This window comes from Haliotis rufescens, unplaced genomic scaffold, assembly GCF_023055435.1.
Source record: "Haliotis rufescens isolate VD_foot unplaced genomic scaffold, xgHalRufe1.0.p SCAF_62, whole genome shotgun sequence".
Taxonomy (NCBI): Eukaryota; Metazoa; Mollusca; class Gastropoda; order Lepetellida; family Haliotidae; genus Haliotis; species Haliotis rufescens.
Genome location: NW_025964353.1, coordinates 109,104 through 130,894, shown reverse-complemented (window position 1 = coordinate 130,894; position 21,791 = coordinate 109,104). Strand labels below are relative to the sequence as shown.

General features: G+C 45.2%; 1 protein-coding gene across 2 annotated transcripts in view; it reads left to right on the top strand.

The window, feature by feature from the left end:
• LOC124114026 (E3 ubiquitin-protein ligase TRAF7-like) overlaps positions 1-21,791 on the top strand; it is a 173,285-nt gene that overhangs the window by 117,256 nt on the left and 34,238 nt on the right. For both annotated transcript variants that reach the window (XM_046474561.2, XM_048386930.1), the window contains exons 12-19: positions 2,690-2,741; positions 3,602-3,654; positions 7,279-7,347; positions 9,490-9,612; positions 11,028-11,147; positions 12,173-12,289; positions 12,776-12,895; positions 13,989-14,120. In XM_046474561.2, the coding sequence (XP_046330517.1) occupies positions 2,690-2,741; positions 3,602-3,654; positions 7,279-7,347; positions 9,490-9,612; positions 11,028-11,147; positions 12,173-12,289; positions 12,776-12,895; positions 13,989-14,120 (786 nt within the window). The remainder of the gene's footprint in view (positions 1-2,689; positions 2,742-3,601; positions 3,655-7,278; positions 7,348-9,489; positions 9,613-11,027; positions 11,148-12,172; positions 12,290-12,775; positions 12,896-13,988; positions 14,121-21,791) is intronic.

Below are 21,791 nucleotides of genomic sequence, written 5' to 3'. Positions count from 1 at the left end.
CTTGAACTGATCCCGAGATGTTGGCACAGTTTGAAAGAAGTCCAGTCTAGATTCATGTGTCATGGTGGCATGGGGGTAGATTGACTAGCCTAGTTGTGGAGGTGTTTGCTTGTCACACTGTAAACCTGGGTTTGTTTCAATACTGAATTGAAGTATTATTTATACTTGATATTGTCTACATTGAGATTCCCCAGCAGAATGGATCTCATGTCGCCCTGCTTGTAATACATGGCCCCTAATTTGGGGACTTGGTGGCCACAGAGGTGCTGCAGGATGACTGAGGTAGAACTCACGGAACTTCACAGTCTGTTGGGTGGTCTAAGGTGTTGTAGGATGACTGAGGTAGAACTCACGGAACTTCACAGTCTGTTGGGTGGTCTAAGGTGTTGTAGGATGACTGAGGTAGAACTCACGGAACTTCACAGTCTGTTGGGTGGTCTAAGGTGTTGTAGGATGACTGAGGTAGAACTCACGGAACTTCACAGTCTGTGGGGTGGTCTAAGGTGTTGCAGGATGACTGAGGTAGAACTCACGGTACTTCACAGTCTGTTGGGTGGTCTAAGGTGTTGCAGGATGACTGAGGTAGAACTCACGGAACTTCACAGTCTGTTGGGTGGTCTAAGGTGTTGCAGGATGACTGAGGTAGAACTCACGGAACTTCACAGTCTGTTGGGTGGTCTAAGTGATGCTGTGTAGCAGGTTACTTGGTTTGTTGGTTAACTCCGCTCGGCAATATTACAGCTCTATGACAATGGTCAGTTAACAATCTGGACCAGACAATCAAGTGATTGACATCATAAACATCAATCTATGCAGTTGGGATACAATGACATGCTTCAGCCAAGTCAGCGAGCCCGATCACGCGATCCAGTTAGTCGCCTCTTACGACAAGCACAGTCACTTCTTCTGACAAATGTTTGTTACTGAAGACCATTTCTATCCCAGATCTTCACGGGTCAGTTTACTTGGTGATGACAGGGACGTACCAAATGTTATCTGTGCCCTGTGCGCTAGTTTGTCTCTTCCATGTGAATCTTTGCTCATACTATCGACCACTGGTTTGACTGGTGCAGGTTCCTTTACTTTACAAACCTGTGAAGATGTGGGGTAGAATTGGTCTTCAGCAACCCATGCTTGTCGTAGAAGGCGACTATGCTTGTTGCAAGAGGCAACTGACGGGATCAGGTGGTCAGGCTGGTTGACTTGGTTGATGCATGTCATCATATCCCAATTGCGTGGATCGATGCTCATGATGTCAATGACTGGATTGTCTGGTCCAGACTCGATTATTTACAGACCACCATCACATAGCTGGAATATTGCTGAGTGTGGCGTTAAACAACAAACAATACAATACATTACTATACATCTGGTTCTAAGATCTGGGTTAGAACTGGATCTTCAGCAACCTCATGCTTGCTGTAAGAGGCGACTAACAGGATCGGGTGGTCAGGATCGCTGACTTTGATGCATGTTATCGTAGCTCTATTGTGTGGATCGATGCTCATGATATCAATCACTGGATTGTATGGTCCAGATTATATACAGACTGCTGTCATATAGCGTGAACATTGCTGAGTAGGGTGTTAAACAACAAACAAACAAACAAACCTCACAAGTACCACTCTGGTTTCTGGATTAGAAATGTCCCCAGCCGAGTGTAAGAGGCAACTGAATGTATCGGGTGGTCAGACTCTTTGTCTTTGTTGATGGTATGTCATTGTACCCTGATCATTGCTCACAATATCAATCACAGGATTGTCTCCCTGAGACGTGATACGCCAACTGGAATTATGTTCAAAGCAACAATAAATCCCACTCACTCACTCACTCACTCACTCACTCACTCACTCACTCACTCACTCACTCACTCACACCCACTCACTCACTCACTCACTCACACCCACACACTCACTCACTCACCAACCCACACACCAACCCACACACCCACTCACTCACACATACACGCACTCACTCACTCACTCACTCACTCACTCACTCACTCACTCACTCACTCACTCCAACACAGACACCAACCCACTCACTCACACATACTCACTCACTCACTCACACATACACTCACTCACACACTCACTCACACACCAACACACCAACCCACTCACTCACTCACACACTCACTCACTCACTCACTCACCAACACACACCAACCCACACATCAACCCACTCACTCACTCACTCACACATTCACTCACTCACTCACTCACTCACTCACTCACTCACTCACCCACCCACCCACCCACCCACTCACTCACTCACTCACTCACTCACTCACTCAGACCTGGTTATGTACCAGGTTCTGTGCTACCTGGAAGATGAAGCAGGTAAAACATTCAGCAGCACAACACACATGAATATACAACTTGTATAAATCTGGTCAACAGAGCTACTTTTTGGAAGGACTGTGTTTTTGCTTGTTTGATAAATGTCACCAGCTCTCGTATTTCCCAATATGTAACCTAAGCCGACAGACTCATTTGAAAAATAAAATTATGTTTCAATGTTGAGATAGAAGCCCTTTATTTAATCAAATGTTTTCAGTTTCATATGCATTATTGTTGATGTAACCTGGCTGTTTGACAGCGTCTATTATCTTGTCAGTCAGAACCTAGTGGAGAATCTGTATGCTTGGTCACCTTCTGCTTGTCAACATGCCTGATATTATTTCCAGGACGAGGTGTCACATCTGCGGAACCGGCTGAACCTTGGTGCTACTGCTGGAGGTAGGGAGCACAACAGTTATAAATAATGATAATGATGATGCTATGCATTGTGATAATCCTAATTCATAGAAACAGGCCACGATATATTCATTTTATTTTTTCGTCCAAATATTTCACAAATGTGCACCAGGAGGCATTTTTGTTAAAGCATTCGCTCATCACGACGAAGACCCAGGTTCGATTCCCGACATGGGTACAATGTGTGAAGCCATTTCTGGTGACTCCTGCCGTGATATTGCTGGAATATTGCTATAACTGGCGTAAAACCATACTTACTCACTCACTAAAGCTGCATTTTCTTCCAAAGTCAATCAATCATAACAAGCCTATACAGGTCGGATAGCTTTACATTGAAACACAGAATGTTTATCTCTAAACTCAAAACTAAATCAAAGATAATTTACATGGAAACAAAGAACTGAACTTTTTTATACCAATAGACGTTAACAGATGGCTCTACTTTCTACTTTCCCTCGACACTAAGGGAATAAAACAAGATTTAGTCGGCTCAGAGTCAGTATACTGTGTCTGTATTCATTTTAAACTGTAGCATGGTATCTCAGTAGGCAAGCACTTTAATATCTGATGAGTACAAGCAGCCACACACACGTCAGCGTTGGCACTAGTCCTGTTGTCCAAACTGCCCAATAATTAAGGTATCCTAAGGACTAGTAGAAATTTGCCCTTTTTCAGGGAATTGCTATATGTTATCACTATGAGGACTAGTGGACTAAAATTTAGTTTCTACCGCTGATTATGTGGGCACATCATTTTATAAATGCAATAACCTTAAACACGACGTTAAGTCCTAATTCACCTCACTTCTTTCAGTAAGTAAGTATATTTTTCTTCTTCTTCAGCTTACGACCCTATTTCCATGTTCAAATGTAAAGGCACATTTGTCGGACATCAGGTACGTTGTTCAACTTTCCTTGACTACTCAATATTATGGAACAATCAGGAGACACAGTGTGTTGCACGTTCCACGTGAGACAGACATACTTCGACATCGGCACAGTACAAGGAGAGGAGACACAGTGTGTTGCACGTTCCACGTGAGACAGACATACTTCGACATCGGCACAGTACAAGGAGAGAAGGAGACACAGCGTGTTGCACGTTCCACGTGAGACAGACATACTTCGACATCGGCACAGTACAAGGAGAGAAGGAGACACAGTGTGTTGCACGTTCCACGTGAGACAGACATACTTTGACATCGGCACAGTACAAGGAGAGAAGGAGACACAGCGTGTTGCACGTTCCACGTGAGACAGACATACTTCGACATCGGCACAGTACAAGGAGAGAAGGAGACACAGCGTGTTGCACGTTCCACGTGAGACAGACATACTTTGACATCGGCACAGTACAAGGAGAGAAGGAGACACAGCGTGTTGCACGTTCCACGTGAGACAGACATACTTCGACATCGGCACAGTACAAGGAGAGAAGGAGACACAGCGTGTTGCACGTTCCACGTGAGACAGACATACTTCGACATCGGCACAGTACAAGGAGAGGAGGAGACACAGCGTGTTGCACGTTCCACGTGAGACAGACATACTTCGACATCGGCACAGTACAAGGAGAGGAGGAGACACAGTGTGTTGCACGTTCCACGTGAGACAGACATACTTCGACATCGGCACAGTACAAGGAGAGAAGGAGACACAGTGTGTTGCACGTTCCACGTGAGACAGACATACTTCGACATCGGCACAGTACAAGGAGAGAAGGAGACACAGTGTTGCACGTTCCACGTGAGACAGACATACTTCGACATCGGCACAGTACAAGGAGAGAAGGAGACACAGCGTGTTGCACGTTCCACGTGAGACAGACATACTTCGACATCGGCACAGTACAAGGAGAGGAGACACAGCGTGTTGCACGTTCCACGTGAGACAGACATACTTCGACATCGGCACAGTACAAGGAGAGAAGGAGACACAGCGTGTTGCACGTTCCACGTGAGACAGACATACTTCGACATCGGCACAGTACAAGGAGAGAAGGAGACACAGCGTGTTGCACGTTCCACGTGAGACAGACATACTTCGACATCGGCACAGTACAAGGAGAGAAGGAGACACAGCGTGTTGCACGTTCCACGTGAGACAGACATACTTCGACATCGGCACAGTACAAGGAGAGAAGGAGACACAGCGTGTTGCACGTTCCACGTGAGACAGACATACTTCGACATCGGCACAGTACAAGGAGAGAAGGAGACACAGCGTGTTGCACGTTCCACGTGAGACAGACATACTTCGACATCGGCACAGTACAAGGAGAGAAGGAGACACAGCGTGTTGCACGTTCCACGTGAGACAGACATACTTCGACATCGGCACAGTACAAGGAGAGAAGGAGACACAGCGTGTTGCACGTTCCACGTGAGACAGACATACTTCGACATCGGCACAGTACAAGGAGAGAAGGAGACACAGCGTGTTGCACGTTCCACGTGAGACAGACATACTTCGACATCGGCACAGTACAAGGAGAGAAGGAGACACAGCGTGTTGCACGTTCCACGTGAGACAGACATACTTCGACATCGGCACAGTACAAGGAGAGAAGGAGACACAGCGTGTTGCACGTTCCACGTGAGACAGACATACTTCGACATCGGCACAGTACAAGGAGAGAAGGAGACACAGTGTGTTGCACGTTCCACGTGAGACAGACATACTTCGACATCGGCACAGTACAAGGAGAGAAGGAGACACAGTGTTGCACGTTCCACGTGAGACAGACATACTTCGCCATGGGCACAGTACAAGGGGAGAAATTGTAAACCTAATACTGATCTGTACAATATTGGATGCGACCAAAGGTTTTGGTAAAGCTTTTGGTTCACAACGTAAATCAAAATAAGCACTGATCAAGACCTGTAATTACAAGATTGAGGTAGTCGTGCTGGTGTGGAATATGAACTGACTCTCTCCTCATTCACTTTATCTCTAACAGCCTGAAAAGACTGATGTTTGTGATGTAAAGGTGTGAATGTCAAATAGTTTTTTCGCTTTCTTTTGGATGCACCTTTCCTGCTGATTGCATGAAAAGGATATGACCCCTAAGAGTAGAATGATCATGTTAAATAACTTTCCGACTTTTGCGCATGTGCATTTTAGAAATTCTCAATGCTGATTGGCAAACTGGCATTACACGGCTTCATTGTAAAAAAAAATCACTATGAATTATTGTTCATGACATCAGGGGTGGTGGGGTAGCCAAGAGGTTAAAGCGTTTACTCGCCATGCTGAAGACCCGGGTTCTATTCCCCACATGGGTACAATGTGTGAAGCCAAATTCTGGTGTCCCCTGCCGTGATATTGCTGGAATATTGCTAAAGGCAGCGTAAAGCCATACTCACTCATTACATCACAAATTATTTACATTACGTCTTCGGAACAATTGGATGCCTTCAGTGAGGTTTCTTTCATTTTATATGTTTCTTCTTCATTTTCTCTCTTAAAATGTCAATTTGAGGTATATAGAATAACCTTCTCTAAATTTGGATTTACAGATTATCTGTCCGTCTTGATTGAATGCTGTTGTTTTATTTGTTTGTTTGTTGTTTAATGCCACACTCAGCAATATTCTAGCTATATGACAGCGGTCTGTCAATATTCAAGTCTGGACCAGACAATCCAGTGATTGAAATCATGAGCGTCAATCTACGCAGTGGGCTATGATGACATGCATCAACTAAGTCTGCGAACATGACCATCAGATCTCATTGGTTGCCTTTAATGACAAACATGGATTGTTGAAGACCAATTTTATTGCGGATGTTCACAAGGGCCCTACCTTTGAAATGTTTATTGCACTTTGGGCACTTAACATGTCAAATACAGCGAGCCTGACCACCTGTTCCGGTTAGTCACCTCTTACGACAAGCATGGGTTGCTGAAGATCAATTCTAACCTGGGTCTTCATGAGTTGAATGAATAATGTACAGGCTCAGGGTCAACACCGTTCATTCAATCTGGACAGAGGGGCAGAGGGGTAGCCTAGTGGTTAAAGGGTTCCCTCGTCATGCCGAAGACCCGGATTCAATTCCCGACATAGGTACAATGTGTGAAGCCCATTTCTGGTGTCCGCGGCCGTGATATTGCTGGAATATTGCTAAAAGCGGCGTAAAACCAAACTCACTCACTCACTCACTCACTCAATCTGGACAGGTAGTCTGTAAGTCCATGTACAGCTGGTTTGTCTCTAAATGTTTGTCAAACCCATTCCATCCGTGTGGGGAACAAGACTACTAAATATCCCGTCTTCAGAGTTGTTTGCTGTGCTGAACTGCATTCCTTAGAAACCTGTGACTGTAGGTCCGACCACCAGGCTTGCCCTGATTGTTGCTGGGTTTGTCAACACCATGTCACTGCTTGTCAGTTTCAAGTGGTGAATGCGTTAAGGCCTGCATGACTGTGGAACTGCATAGTGTTTAAGGCAGCATTAGGCCAAACTCACTCACTCCAACTTGTTTGACCATATGAATAACTTATCCTCATGTTTGTCTGTGAAGGGTCCTGTGTGGTGCTTATGTCCAATGGGAGACTACTTGTTCAGTGGATCGTCCGATAAAACAATAAAGGTAAGGAATAAACACACTTCCAGTTGTGTTGTTCACTGACCAGGATCAATCCAGAGCACGATATAATGGAGGTGTATTTTGTAACTGTGTTTAGATGTATGTATACACTTGTGTCCCTAGCTGTCACTGACAGACATAGTGGTGCCATTATTGTATGCAGACATTGGTGCCATTATTGTATGCAGACACTGGTGCCATTATTGTATACAGACACAGTGGTGCCATTGTTGTATGCAAACACTGGTGTCTTTGTTGTATGCAGACAGTGGTGCCATTATTGTATGCAGATACAGTGGTGTCTTTGTTGTATGCAGACAGTGGTGCCATTATTGTATGCAGATACAGTGGTGTCTTTGTTGTATGCAGACAGTGGTGCCATTATTGTAAGCAAACACTGGTGTCTTTGTTGTATGCAGACAGTGGTGCCATTATTGTATGCAGATACAGTGGTGTCTTTGTTGTATGCAGACAGTGGTGCCATTATTGTATGCAGATACAGTGGTGTCTTTGTTGTATGCAGACAGTGGTGCCATTATTGTATGCAGATACAGTGGTGTCTTTGTTGTATGCAGACAGTGGTGCCATTATTGTATGCAGACAGTGGTGCCATTATTGTAAGCAGACAGTGGTGCCATCATTGTATGCAGACAGTGGTGCCATTATTGTATGCAGACAGTGGTGCCGTTATTGTAAGCAGACAGTGGTGCCATCATTGTATGCAGACAGTGGTGCCGTTATTGTATGCAGACAGTGGTGCCATCATTGTATGCAGACAGTGGTGCCATCATTGTATGCAGACAGTGGTGCCGTTATTGTATGCAGACAGTGGTGCCATTATTGTATACAGACAGTGGTGCCATCATTGTATGCAGACAGTAGTGCCATTATTGTATGCAGACAGCGGTGCCATTTTTGTATGCAGACAGCGGTGCCATCATTGTATGCAGACAGTGGTGCCATCATTGTATGCAGACAGTAGTGCCATCATTGTATGCAGACAGTGGTGCCATCATTGTATGCAGACAGTAGTGCCATCATTGTATGCAGACAGTGGTGCCATTATTGTATGCAGACAGCGGTGCCATCATTGTATGCAGACAGTGGTGCCATCATTGTATGCAGACAGCGGTGCCATCATTGTATGCAGACAGCGGTGCCATCATTGTATGCAGACAGTGGTGCCATCATTGTATGTAGACAGCGGTGCCGTTATTGTATACAGACAGTGGTGCCATCATTGTATGCAGACAGTAGTGCCATTATTGTATGCAGACAGCGGTGCCATTTTTGTATGCAGACAGCGGTGCCATCATTGTATGCAGACAGTGGTGCCATCATTGTATGCAGACAGTAGTGCCATCATTGTATGCAGACAGTGGTGCCATCATTGTATGCAGACAGTGGTGCCATCATTGTATGCAGACAGCGGTGCCATCATTGTATGCAGACAGCGGTGCCATCATTGTATGCAGACAGTGGTGCCGTTATTGTATGCAGACAGTAGTGCCGTTATTGTATGCAGACAGCGGTGCCATCATTGTATGCAGACAGCGGTGCCATTATTGTATGCAGACAGTGGTGCCATTATTGTATGCAGACAGTGGTGCCATCATTGTATGCAGACAGTGGTGCCATCATTGTATGCAGACAGTGGTGCCATTATTGTATGCAGACAGTGGTGCCATCATTGTATGCAGACAGTGGTGCCATTATTGTATGCAGACAGTGGTGCCATTATTGTATGCAGACAGTGGTGCCATCATTGTATGCAGACAGTGGTGCCATTATTGTATGCAGACAGTGGTGCCATCATTGTATGCAGACAGTGGTGCCATTATTGTATGCAGACAGTGGTGCCATTATTGTATGCAGACAGTGGTGCCATCATTGTATGCAGACAGCGGTGCCATTATTGTATGCAGACAGCGGTGCCATCATTGTATGCAGACAGCGGTGCCATCATTGTATGCAGACAGCGGTGCCATTATTGTATGCAGACAGCGGTGCCATTATTGTATGCAGACAGTGGTGCCATCATTGTATGCGGACAGTAGTGCCATTATTGTATGCAGACAGTGGTGCCATCATTGTATGCAGACAGTAGTGCCATTATTGTATCCTGTATTAATGTAATGTTTTCAGGTGTGGGACACCAGCACAAGCTACATATGTGTCAAGACACTAGAGGGACACACGGGTATCGTCCTGGCACTGTGTACATATGGCAACAAACTCTACAGCGGTTCTCAAGACTGCAACATCTTTGTAAGTGTTTTGTAGGTTGAAGTTGTCATTATCTTACTTATCATAAGGGCTGTTTGTGGGTAAAGGTTGCTTTCTTCAAGACATGGTTAAGGGGAGAGAAGTTTAGATGTCAGTTACTTCCCTTTGACTGTATGTGCTGTTGATAAATTCTTGCAACTGGTCCATCTTGTTCGAGCATGTCTCAGACATAAGATTGTTAAAGGTGATTCTTGATTACCCCAAAATTATTTCTAAATGCTTGTATGTGCAATGGAGGTAAATTTGGTGTCCTATGTGACTCTGTGACTGTGATGCTCTGACTGTGACACTGTGATGCTGTGACTCTGTGATGCTGTGAATCTGATGCTGTGACTCTGTGACTGTGATGCTGTGACTCTGTGATGCTGTGAATCTGATGCTGTGACTCTGTGACTGTGATGCTGTAACTCTGTGATGCTGTGAATCTGTGACTGTGATGCTGTGACTGTGATGCTCTGACTGTGACACTGTGATGCTGTGACTCTGTGATGCTGTGAATCTGATGCTGTGACTCTGTGACTGTGATGCTGTGACTCTGTGATGCTGTGAATCTGATGCTGTGACTCTGTGACTGTGATGCTGTGACTGTGATGCTCTGACTCTGTGACTGTAATGTTGTGACTGTGACGCTCTGACTCTGACACTGTGATGCTGTGACTCTGTGACTGTGGAGCCGTGACTGTGTGATGCTGTGACTGTGTGATGCTTTGACTGTGATGCTGTGACTGTGACTCTGTGATGCTGTCATTCTGCCATTCTGTGATGCTGTCATTCTGCCATTCTGTGATGCTGTCATTCTGCCATTCTGTGATGCTGTCATTCTGTGACTCTGTGTGTGATTGTTCCTGGTGAGACGGGACATTGATCCTGCCATCACAGACTGGTTTGTCTGGCCCGACTTGATAACTTAAGAATTGACTGCATTGTTGTTTTGCGTATATGGAGGTATAACTATAAACACTGGCGTGTATACTGTATAAATCTGTGTATTTCTTGAAATAAATATTTCAGAATCAATAATGTCACATACTGCTTATCTAACACAGAACAGAACTATAAACAAATCAGTGACATTGTTCAGCACAATAATGCAATTTAAGCCCCGCCCATCCTATTATCAACTATCCAGGAAACGGTAGTCTGACAGTGGGCGTCGTCTTTTTTCAGTTTAATAAGCTTTGTGCAAAATGACACTGAAATTGTAACTATCATTTTGGTTCATTGTATCAACAACTGATTTTTATGCTTCCTTCAGTTTGTTGTTTGTAGGTTACTGTGTATCATGTAAGGAATATATTCAACATATTGCGAAAAGGTTTTATGTATTCCAGCAATACACACTGTTGTGATGAAGTTAAGATTTTGTGTTGTGTGAGTGACTCCCTCCTCTGCTGCAGGTGTGGGACACAGAGGATACCTTCGAAAGCGTCACTGTGATAAAGGCCCACGACAACCCTGTCTGTACGCTGGTCGCGGCACGCAACATGCTCTTCAGTGGCTCCCTCAAGGTTGTCAGGGTAGGTAACCCTGAAACACCTTGGTCATTGTGCATCATGAGTGAGTGAGTGAGTGAGTATGGTTTTACGCCGTTTTTAGCAATATTCCAGCAATATCACTTTGGGGGACACCAGAAATGGGCTTCACACATTGTACCCATGTCGGGAATCTGACCCGGGTCTTCGGCGTGACGAGCGAACGCTTTAACCTCTAGGCTACCCGACCGCCCCCATTGTGCATCATGAACATGGCTGATATGTTCATACTGATATGTTCATACACAGCCGCTCCCTACCTCATTGACCATTGAGACCTAGCTCATGGTCAAGTGACAAACTTGGAATCATTCCTGCAGGCGGTGACCTGTCCTCCAGACACGTTCCGGACTACCAATAGTACCTCCTCTAGATTCTTTGACTTCTGCACGGGCTCCTGCACAGGCTGTTCCTCCTTGCTGTGCAGTTCCTGTTCCTCCTGTGGTTGACCCTGTGACCTCTAGTAGCGATGGGAACCATCAACAGTCTCCCGCCTCATTTCGGGCAGTTATGAGAAGGCGGATCCTACTCTTGTTCTTCATTGGATTGCATGACATGGCATGACAAATTACCTATAGTAAATATGAAGGAATTGGTTGGTCCTTAGATTGGGGCGGTTGGGTAGCCTAGTGGTTAAAATGTTCGCTTGTCATGCCAAAGACCCGGGTTCGATTCCCGAAATGTGTAATGCCCATTTCTGGTGTCCCCAGCCGTGATATTGCTGGAATATTGCTAAAAGCGGCGTAAAACCAAACTCTCTCACTCACTCAGTGGTCCTTAGATTAAGTGTAGTAATATAAAGGTATCGGGTGGTCCGAAACTTCTTTAGAGTAGTAATACATACATGTATTGATCAGTATCCTGATACTAAATTGAATAAACAATACCTGACCTGTTTACGCAATTTATCTCAAGACTGGTTCAGGCAGCTGTCATGATACACCAGTGCATGACTTACTGTCATTGTTAACATGATGCTCATGTGACTCCCAACCTCCAATCGTGTGCAGGTGTGGGACGCCGGAACGTACGAGCTGAAACAGGAGCTGACCGGTCTGAACCACTGGGTGAGGGCCCTGTCCGCCACGCAGGATCAACTGTTCAGCGGGTCATATCAAACAATCAAGGTCAGTCCACTCACGTACACAGCAGTCTCATATAATGGATAGTGTGGTAGATGGTATCATGATCCGATAAATATTCGAATGAAGTCACCATGAAGGAACGAGTTTTAAGCTTCATAAATCAATTCAGTGTCTGCTTGCTCCGAAAACTATTGATTGATGTTGCCAATAAGTTAAGATTCAATTGTAGGTGTTTTTCCGTGGTGAGTATATAGACAAACATGGCTGCAAATCGTTTGGCACTATATGATAGATAAATAGGACAGTTCACTCAAATACTATATTCATACGCGGTGACTTTAGGTCCAGACTTCAGATACAATGGTAGTTCATTCTCCCCTACTGATATTTGCTGTGTAATTTTCCAGTTTACTGCATCAAAAACATCTGAAAAGAAATTGGCAGCACATATGCTTTTTTTCCACAAACATAACTTCTAGTGTTACTACGTGTTCGACTTACTCACTGACTCCAGCTGTGTCTGTGTAGATCTGGGACTTGGTCACCCTGGAATGTGTTCGCAACCTCGACACGTCTGGCGGCAGCGTCTACAGCATCACCATCACCAACCACCACATCCTCGCAGGCACATACGAGAACTGTATTCATGTGAGTTCACTACAACAGCTTGCAGTCCCCTAGACCTCTGGGTGTAGAGCAGCTTTTTACTACAGTTGTAGTTGTAGTTGTAGTTGTAAATGATGTGTAGTAGTATAGACAATAGGGGTTCTGACGCAACCAACATGAAATGATACTATGTAGGTGTTCGTCAGAACCCCTATTGTCAACACTACTTGTATTAAGTTAAGTGAACATGTGTGATCAAGGCTTCATTGTATTAAGCATACCCTATTTGTGTGGAAATAAAGTCAGCTGTCAGAAGCCAGGGGAAATCACAGGATCATGATTTGTCCATCTGTTTGAAAGTCTTGGAGATTGACAGGAGAATTTTCACATTTATAAGAGTGGAAGTAAAAGGTGGAATCATGACACGAGCATGGGTGGGGTGGGGTGTCCATGGAGGGGTCAGGGAGCTGAAACTGAATGGCTGTGATGTACCTGTCACTGGGGGTAGGGGATTGGGTGGGGTGTCCATGGAGGGGTCAGGGAGCTGAAACTGAATGGCTGTGATGTACCTGTCACTGGGGGTAGGGGGTGGGGTGGGGTGTCCATGGAGGGGTCAGGGAGCTGAAACTGAATGGCTGTGATGTACCTGTCACTGGGGGTAGGGGATGGGGATGGGGTGGGGTGTCAATGGAGGGGTCAGGGAGCTGAAACTGAATGGCTGTGATGTACCTGTCACTGGGGGTAGGGGGTGGGGTGGGGTGGGATGTCCATGGAGGGGTCAGGGAGCTGAAACTGAATGGCTGTGATGTACCTGTAACTGAGTGGGGGGTGTTTGTTGGGGACAGGGAGGTGAAGTTGACAGGCTGTGATTACCAGTATTCACACTCTCATCTCATCTACATCCTAATATCTCTTTGGTCAGCAGAAACGAGGAAAAATAATTTCTCTTGGTTCCATTTTTAAAATAATGCTAATATGTAATAATGCTAGCAGATAATTTTCAGAAATAAAAAGGTGGGTATAATATTTTGTTATGTCCTGAAATGACATACCTTCATCCGTTAGGAGAATGTCTTGAAACTCGTGATTCAGTTCCCTTTTAACTCTCAGCATATTTGTTATGTTTGTGTGTCAGGTATGGGAGCACGGCACATACAAGCAGGTGACAACGCTGATGGGTCATTCCGGCACAGTGTATGCTCTAGCTCCCCTTCACACAGCTTCAGGAACAAAAGTCTTCAGCGCTTCCTACGACAGATCTCTCAGGGTAGGTGTTATAGCTGACAGATCTTTCAGGGTAGGCGTTATAGCTGACAGATCTCTCAGGGTAGGTGTTATATCTGACAGATCTTTCAGGGTAGGCGTTATAGCTGACAGATCTCTCAGGGTAGGTGTTATAACTGACAGATCTCTCAGGGTAGGTGTTATAGCTGACAGATCTTTCAGGGTAGGTGTTATATCTGACAGATCTCTCAGGGTAGGTGTTATAGCTGACAGATCTCTCAGGGTAGGTGTTATAGCTGACAGATCTCTCAGGGTAGGTGTTATAACTGACAGATCTCTGAGGGTAGGTGTTATAGCTGACAGCTCTCTCAGGGTAGGTGTTATATCTGACAGATCTCTCAGGGTAGGCATTATAGCTGACAGATCTTTCAGGGTAGGTGTTAAAGCTGACAGATCTCTCAGGGTAGGTGTTATAGCTGACAGATCTCTTAGGGTAGGCGTTATAGCTGACAGATCTTTCAGGGTAGGTGTTAAAGCTGACAGATCTCTAAGGGTAGGTGTTATAGCTGACAGATCTCTTAGGGTAGGCGTTATAGCTGACAGATCTTTCAGGGTAGGTGTTAAAGCTGACAGATCTTTCAGGGTAAGTGTTATAGCTGACTGATCTCTCAGGGTAGGTGTTGACTTACATATAACTTTCATGACTTATGGCTGACGTCTTGGTGCAGTACAGTGTAACACCCACTTGTACATAATTGTCTTCAAAACAGAATACCAACTCAAGCCGAAGCTCACTTGAGCTCACCTTGACATTGCTCTTTATATTCTGAAGCATAAATTCTACTAGTTTCACATCTTCCTGAGTCAAGGGAGTTAACTGATTCCCAGTTTTAAACCTTGCCAATCAAGATCTATACTGTGATAAAACAGGTCTTATATCGCAAAGTCATTAAATTATGTGAGCACCTTGATTAAAAACATGAAAAGACTTGGAAAAAGAGTTGGCGGTGCACTTGCTTTGCAAATCATGCAATCGTCCGAAATCTGCACGACAGTTTACTAACCAGATTTCTATTTTGTTGCATGATTTTGATTGGGCTATGCATAGACAAGTTAGTCCAGCCAAAATATAACTCCATAATACCAGCCTAGTTTGGCAGGGGTGGAAACTGGACTTTTGTAGTCAGTAAATTCCCTTGACTCAGGAAGATGCTAGTTTTATTTTGTGACACCTTGTCACTGTTGCCATGTCACCACTGTCACCATGTCAGGAGCATGTGGCATTGTTGTGACACCTTGTCACTGTTACCATGTCAGGAGCAAATGGCATTGTTGTGACACCTTGTCACTGTTACCATGTCAGGAGCATGTGGCATTGCTGTGACACCTTGTCACTGTTACCATGTCAGGAGCATATGGCATTGTTGTGACACCTTGTCACTACCAATATCAAACAAGTCCTCTGTCTTGTTGTAATCCCACCCCATACCATAACACAGCCGCCCCCGAACCGATCTTCCATGACACAATGATTGACGTAACGTTCACCTTGCCGTCAGTACACTCGAATCCGTCCATCGCTGTGGCTTAGGTGAAAATGAGACTCTTAAGTGAATAGAACTTGTCCCCACTTCATGGCCGTCCAGCGTAGGCACTGTCTGCACCACTGTAGACGTGTTTGACGGTAGTTTCCTGTCAAAATGGGACGCCTAGCGGGTCTTCTGGCGACAATCCCTGCACATCTGAGGCGATGAAGTACGGTTTGTGAAGATATTCGTTGAAGGCCAGGGATGCTTCTTGCAGTCACTGTTGCTGTCTGGAATCGATTTCGTAGGTGTGTTGTTCGAATCCAGTTGTCTTGTCGATTATTGGTTACGCGTGGCCTGCCACTCCGAGGATGTTCTCTGACTGCATTCGTCTGTTGCCAACGTTGCCATAAACACCAAATGGTGTTTCTGTGGACATTAAATTGTCTTGCAACATCATGTTGACTCGATCCTGCTTCAAGCATACCAATAGCTCGCAGACGCTCATTTTCAGACAGGCGTGGCATTTCGTAATGTTGTATAATTGCGTAATTTTGTTGTTTTTCTGAGTGGTTGTTGTCAGCACGATGCTACACAATGCATATGGAATCCCGTTAACGCACATGTTTTTATACCCATTCTTGGGTAGTGAAATGCATGGGGCTTGCAGTTGTGGTTTTTGTGACTTGATTTCATACATGCACTATAATATTGAAAACCAAACTTTACTTGTTTAAAAACTACACTAAAATATTTTTGTCACAGGAACTTTTGTTGTTGAGTATACATTGTGGGCCTTTCACTACACTTAGCATTAAACTAGAACTTCGTAACAAAAGTATTCACAAATATGTGCAAATCGTGTTGCATCACATGACTGCTTTGTAACTTCTTCATTTGCTAGTCATTTACTGTTTCATGTTTTGAGATGACCCCTGATGATGAGCCAAGATTTGCTGCTCAAAGGATTCCAGGCAAATGATTATAAGCATGAACACTAAAAGACTGCATGATCTCAAACCTAGAATCAGAAGGGTGTTCATTCGAAACTATGATTTATTGAAGGTAACCAAGCCTACAAGATATTCTTCTTGTGGGAAATTTGAAAATGTTTCATAAACAGGTTGCCCTTGGGTGATCACTCAACATGACAAAGTATGTTCAATGCAGACATTTACAAACAGTGGCAGACATGTTAGGAGGGACATAACTACCGACTCTAATGAGTCCTGGGATGGCAAGCATCGCCATGTTACAATCAGATAAAGATTTTTTATGTGAGTAATTGGAAAAGAAATTATTGTGTGACAGGTCATCAAGGTGAAGGAGCTCTCATTTAGTTTGAATCCGGACAGCTGACTGTGGACTAACAGCGGAGGCCTAATGTAGTGGCGTCTCCCAGAAATTCTGTGCAAGGTGCCGCCCTGAAGTCAATACATCAACTTCGCCATTCCCTTCATGATGTATTGGCTGATGTGTAGAAGAATACATATGGAGTCTCCACAGTTCCATAACAGATTGTCAGACCCATGAAGATCTGGGGTAGAATAGGTCTTCAGCAACCGTAATGCTTACCGTTAAAGGCAACTAACGGGATCATGTGGTCAGGCTCACTGACTTGTGTGATTCATGTCATTGTATCCCAATTGTGTGGATTGATGCTCATGATGTCAACCACTGGATTGTCTGTTCCAGACTCAATTATTTACAGATTGCCATCATATGACTGGAATATTGCTGAGTGTGGCGCTAAGCCACAAACAGACAAAGAAATAAACAAACAAACAAATTATAAGAGATTGTGGCGTGTATTAGTAGCTAGGGACATTTGACATTTTTGACTACCCTTGGTCTGTGTAGACAGCCAGGACTAGTGCCAATACATTTGATACTTTAGAAACCCCTTGATGCCAATACTGTAGGAGAAAAGCTCAAGGACCCCTGGACCCTCTTTGTTTCAAACACTGTATTGGCCTTTCTGCAACCATAGTGCACCTGTAAATACAAACTTATGTCTATTTGAACTGGCATATTGTAGCCTGATTAGTTACCTTAGGGTTTGAGTGAGTGAGGTTTTACGCCACTTTTGGCAATATTCCGGGAATATCACGACGGGGGACACCAGAAATGGGCTTCACACATTGTACCCATGTCGGGAATCAAACCTGGATCTTCGGCATGACGTGCGAACGCTTTTACCACTAGGCTACCCGACCGCCCCTACTTTCTTTAAGTGGTATTAGTTTGAAGGTTTTGACACATGTTTATGATAGATCACCAGGTGAGCTACAGTACTCAGTATCTTGTTGCAACATTTGGGAGGGGAATCATGTTTGCTTCTTTATGACTGATGAGACTTGCAGTGCTGTCCCCTGTCGGCAGCCCTGAGCTGAATGGATCCCCCGTACAGTTGTCATTAGAGCCCTCTATTGAGGATTGTGTGCTATCGGCAGCCCTGAGCTGAATGGATCCCCCGTACAGTTGTCATTAGAGCTGACTATTGAGGATTGTGTGTTGTCGGCAGCCCTGAGCTGAATGGATCCCCCGTACAGTTGTCATTAGAGCCCTCTATTGAGGATTGTGTGCTATCGGCAGCCCTGAGCTGAATGGATCCCCCGTACAGTTGTCATTACAGCCCTCTATTGAGGATTGTGTGCTGTCGGCAGCCCTGAACTGAATGGATCCCCCGTACAGTTGTCATTAGAGCCCTCTATTGAGGATTGTGTGCTGTCGGCAGCTCTGAGCTGAATGGATCCCCCATACAGTTGTCATTAGAGCCCTCTATTGAGGATTGTGTGCTGTTGGCAGCCCTGAACTGAATGGATCCCCCATACAGTTGTCATTAGAGCCCTCTATTGAGGATTATGTGCTGTCGGCAGCCCTGAGCTGAAAGGATCCCCTGAGCTGAATGGATCCCCCGTACAGTTGTCATTAGAGCTGACTATTGAGGATTGTGTGCTGTGGGCAGCCCTGAGCTGAATGGATCCCCCGTACAGTTGTCATTAGAGCTGACTATTGAGGATTGTGTGTTGTCGGCAACCCTGAGCTGAATGGATCCCCCGTACAGTTGTCATTAGAGCTGACTATTGAGGATTGTGTGCTGTGGGCAGCCCTGAGCTGAATGGATCCCCCGTACAGTTGTCATTAGAGCTGACTATTGAGGATTGTGTGCTGTGGGCAGCCCTGAGCTGAATGGATCCCCCGTACAGTTGTCATTACAGCCCTCTATTGAGGATTGTGTGCTGTCGGCAGCCCTGAGCTGAATGGATCCCCCGTACAGTTGTCATTACAGCCCTCTATTGAGGATTGTGTGCTGTCGGCAGCCCTGAGCTGTATGGATCCCCCGTACAGTTGTCATTAGAGCTGACTATTGAGGATTGTGTGCTGTCGGCAACCCTGAGCTGAATGGATCCCCCGTACAGTTGTCATTAGAGCTGACTATTGAGGATTGTGTGCTGTCGGCAACCCTGAGCTGAATGGATCCCCCTTACAGTTGTCATTACAGCCCTCTATTGAGGATTATGTGCTGTCGGCAGCCCTGAGCTGAATTGATCCCCTGAGCTGAATGGATCCCCTGTACAGTTGTCATTAGAGCTGACTATTGAGGATTGTGTGCTGTGGGCAGCCCTGAGCTGAATGGATCCCCCTTACAGTTGTCATTACAGCCCTCTATTGAGGATTATGTGCTGTCGGCAGCCCTGAGCTGAATTGATCCCCTGAGCTGAATGGATCCCCTGTACAGTTGTCATTAGAGCTGACTATTGAGGATTGTGTGCTGTGGGCAGCCCTGAGCTGAATGGATCCCCCGTACAGTTGTCATTAGAGCTGACTAGTGAGGATTGTGTGCTGTCGGCAGCCCTGAGCTGAATGGATCCCCCGTACAGTTGTCATTAGACCTGACTGTTGAGGATTGTGTGCTATCGGCAGCCCTGAGCTGAATGGATCCCCCGTACAGTTGTCATTAGAGCTGACTATTGAGGATTGTGCACTGTCGGCAACCCTGAGCTGAATGGATCCCCCGTACAGTTGTCATTAAAGCTGACTATTGAGGATTGTGTGCTGTCGGCAGCCCTGAGCTGAATGCATCCCCCGTACAGTTGTCATTAGAGCTGACTGTTGAGGATTGTGTGCTGTGGGCAGCCCTGAGCTGAATGGATCCCCCGTACAGTTGTCATTAGAGCTGACTATTGAGGATTGTGTGCTGTCGGCAGCCCTGAGCTGAATGGATCCCCTGTACAGTTGTCATTAGAGCTGACTATTGAGGATTGTGTGCTGGTTACGTGTCAACATGCCCTGATAACTTAAAAATGTTAGGGGGTGATGGAGTAGCCTATTGGTTAAAGCTCTCACATGCAAACTCACACACATGCACATCCACACACATGCACACCCATGTCCATCCACACTCACACACATGCACATCCATGCAGAGGCACACACATGCACACCCACACACACACCCACATACATGCACACCCGGGAGCACGGATGGCCCAATTGTCTAAGGTGCCGCAATTCGATGTGCAGAGTTGCATCCCCTGGACATGCCAGAAACCTATGATTGTGGGTTCGAATCCTGGTTCGCCCCGATTATGTTTTAGGTTTGGCAGCACCATACCCGTGCTCGTGGGTTTCACCGAACTGGTAAACGTCTGAGACCTGCATCACTTCGGACTTACCTCCCACATTAAGCTGACACACTGTGATATAACTGGAATAATGTTGAAAGCTGTGTTAAACCGAACTCACTCACTCACTATTAACTCGTAATATACTTGTAGTTGAGTTGATTCCTGAATTGGTACTGTTATCCTTGTTTGCATTGATTGAAGCTTGGAGATACACATGGATTGTTTAATACCGCTTTGAACAGTCTTCCAGTTTTATCACTGCATGTCAGCTTAATGTGAGAGGAAAGCCTGAAGTGGTGCAGGTCTCAGACGTTTACCACTCACTCACGCCAGAAACCTGTGATTGTGGGTTCGAATCCTGGTTCCCCTGATTATGTTTCCAGGTTTGTCAGCACCATACCCGTGCTCATGGGTTTCACCGAGGTGGTAAATTTCTAAAACCTGCATCCCACATCAAGCTGACATGCTCACATGCACAACCACACACATGCACACACATGCACACACACACACACACACACACACACACACACACACACACACACACACACACATGCATATTGAAGCGACATGAAACCCCATTTCATCTCACCAACTCACCACCTCACTACCTCACCGGCTCACCAGCTCACCAACTCACCAACTCACTACCTCACCACCTCACCACCTCACCCCACGTTCTAGCTCAAAGACCTGATCAGTGTCATCCGTCTTCTGCAACTATACACAGTACTGATGAACCGGTGTTGTGGCAGCTTTCGAGAAGACCATGTGTCTGGTATTCCTCTTCTCTTCCACGTCTGAAGTGCTGTTACATAATGTCCCTCGGTGATCATGGAACCAGTGCATAGACCCGGGCAGTACAACGCACGACAAGTTGGTGGATAGTTTGCTCAGTTTTAAATGTTTGAAAGCAAACATAATCTGATAAAAACAATCGTCATTAATCCATTATTTCAACCAATTAACCTTCTGAAAAATATACTCAACCAATATGCCAGACCACTAACCACTTCCGCTGCTACAAACAAGTTTATGTTTTTTTGTCATGTTAAGTTGAAATAGGCGCTCCTGATCGACACAGGAAACGTCAGAAGTAGCTTTTTCATGTGGTATTTACTCAAAGTACTTAGACATGTCACAAACAATTTTAGATGTTAGAATCTTCTTCAGTGTTGTTTTGAAGTCCTTGTGATGAGAACTAGCAACGTCTCCTGCAGACTCTACAGACTATACAGTTAGAAGTAGCCAGGAATTTGAAACAGATAGTGAGAACTTAAGCCTTTATCTAGTTGTTGGAAGTATTTGTATGTGTTCCTGCGTGACATTCAGGATATCTCACAGCATCAGGGATGTCTAATGATATACCATACCCATGCTAGGTTTCACCAAGTGGTTAACGTATATTTGTACATATATGGTATTTGACATTTTAAGTGCCCAAAGTGCATTAAACATTTCCAAGGAAGGGCCGTCGTAAACATCCGCAATAAAATTGGTCTTTGACAGCCCATGTATGTCATAAGAGGCAACCAATGAGATCTGATTGTCATGCTT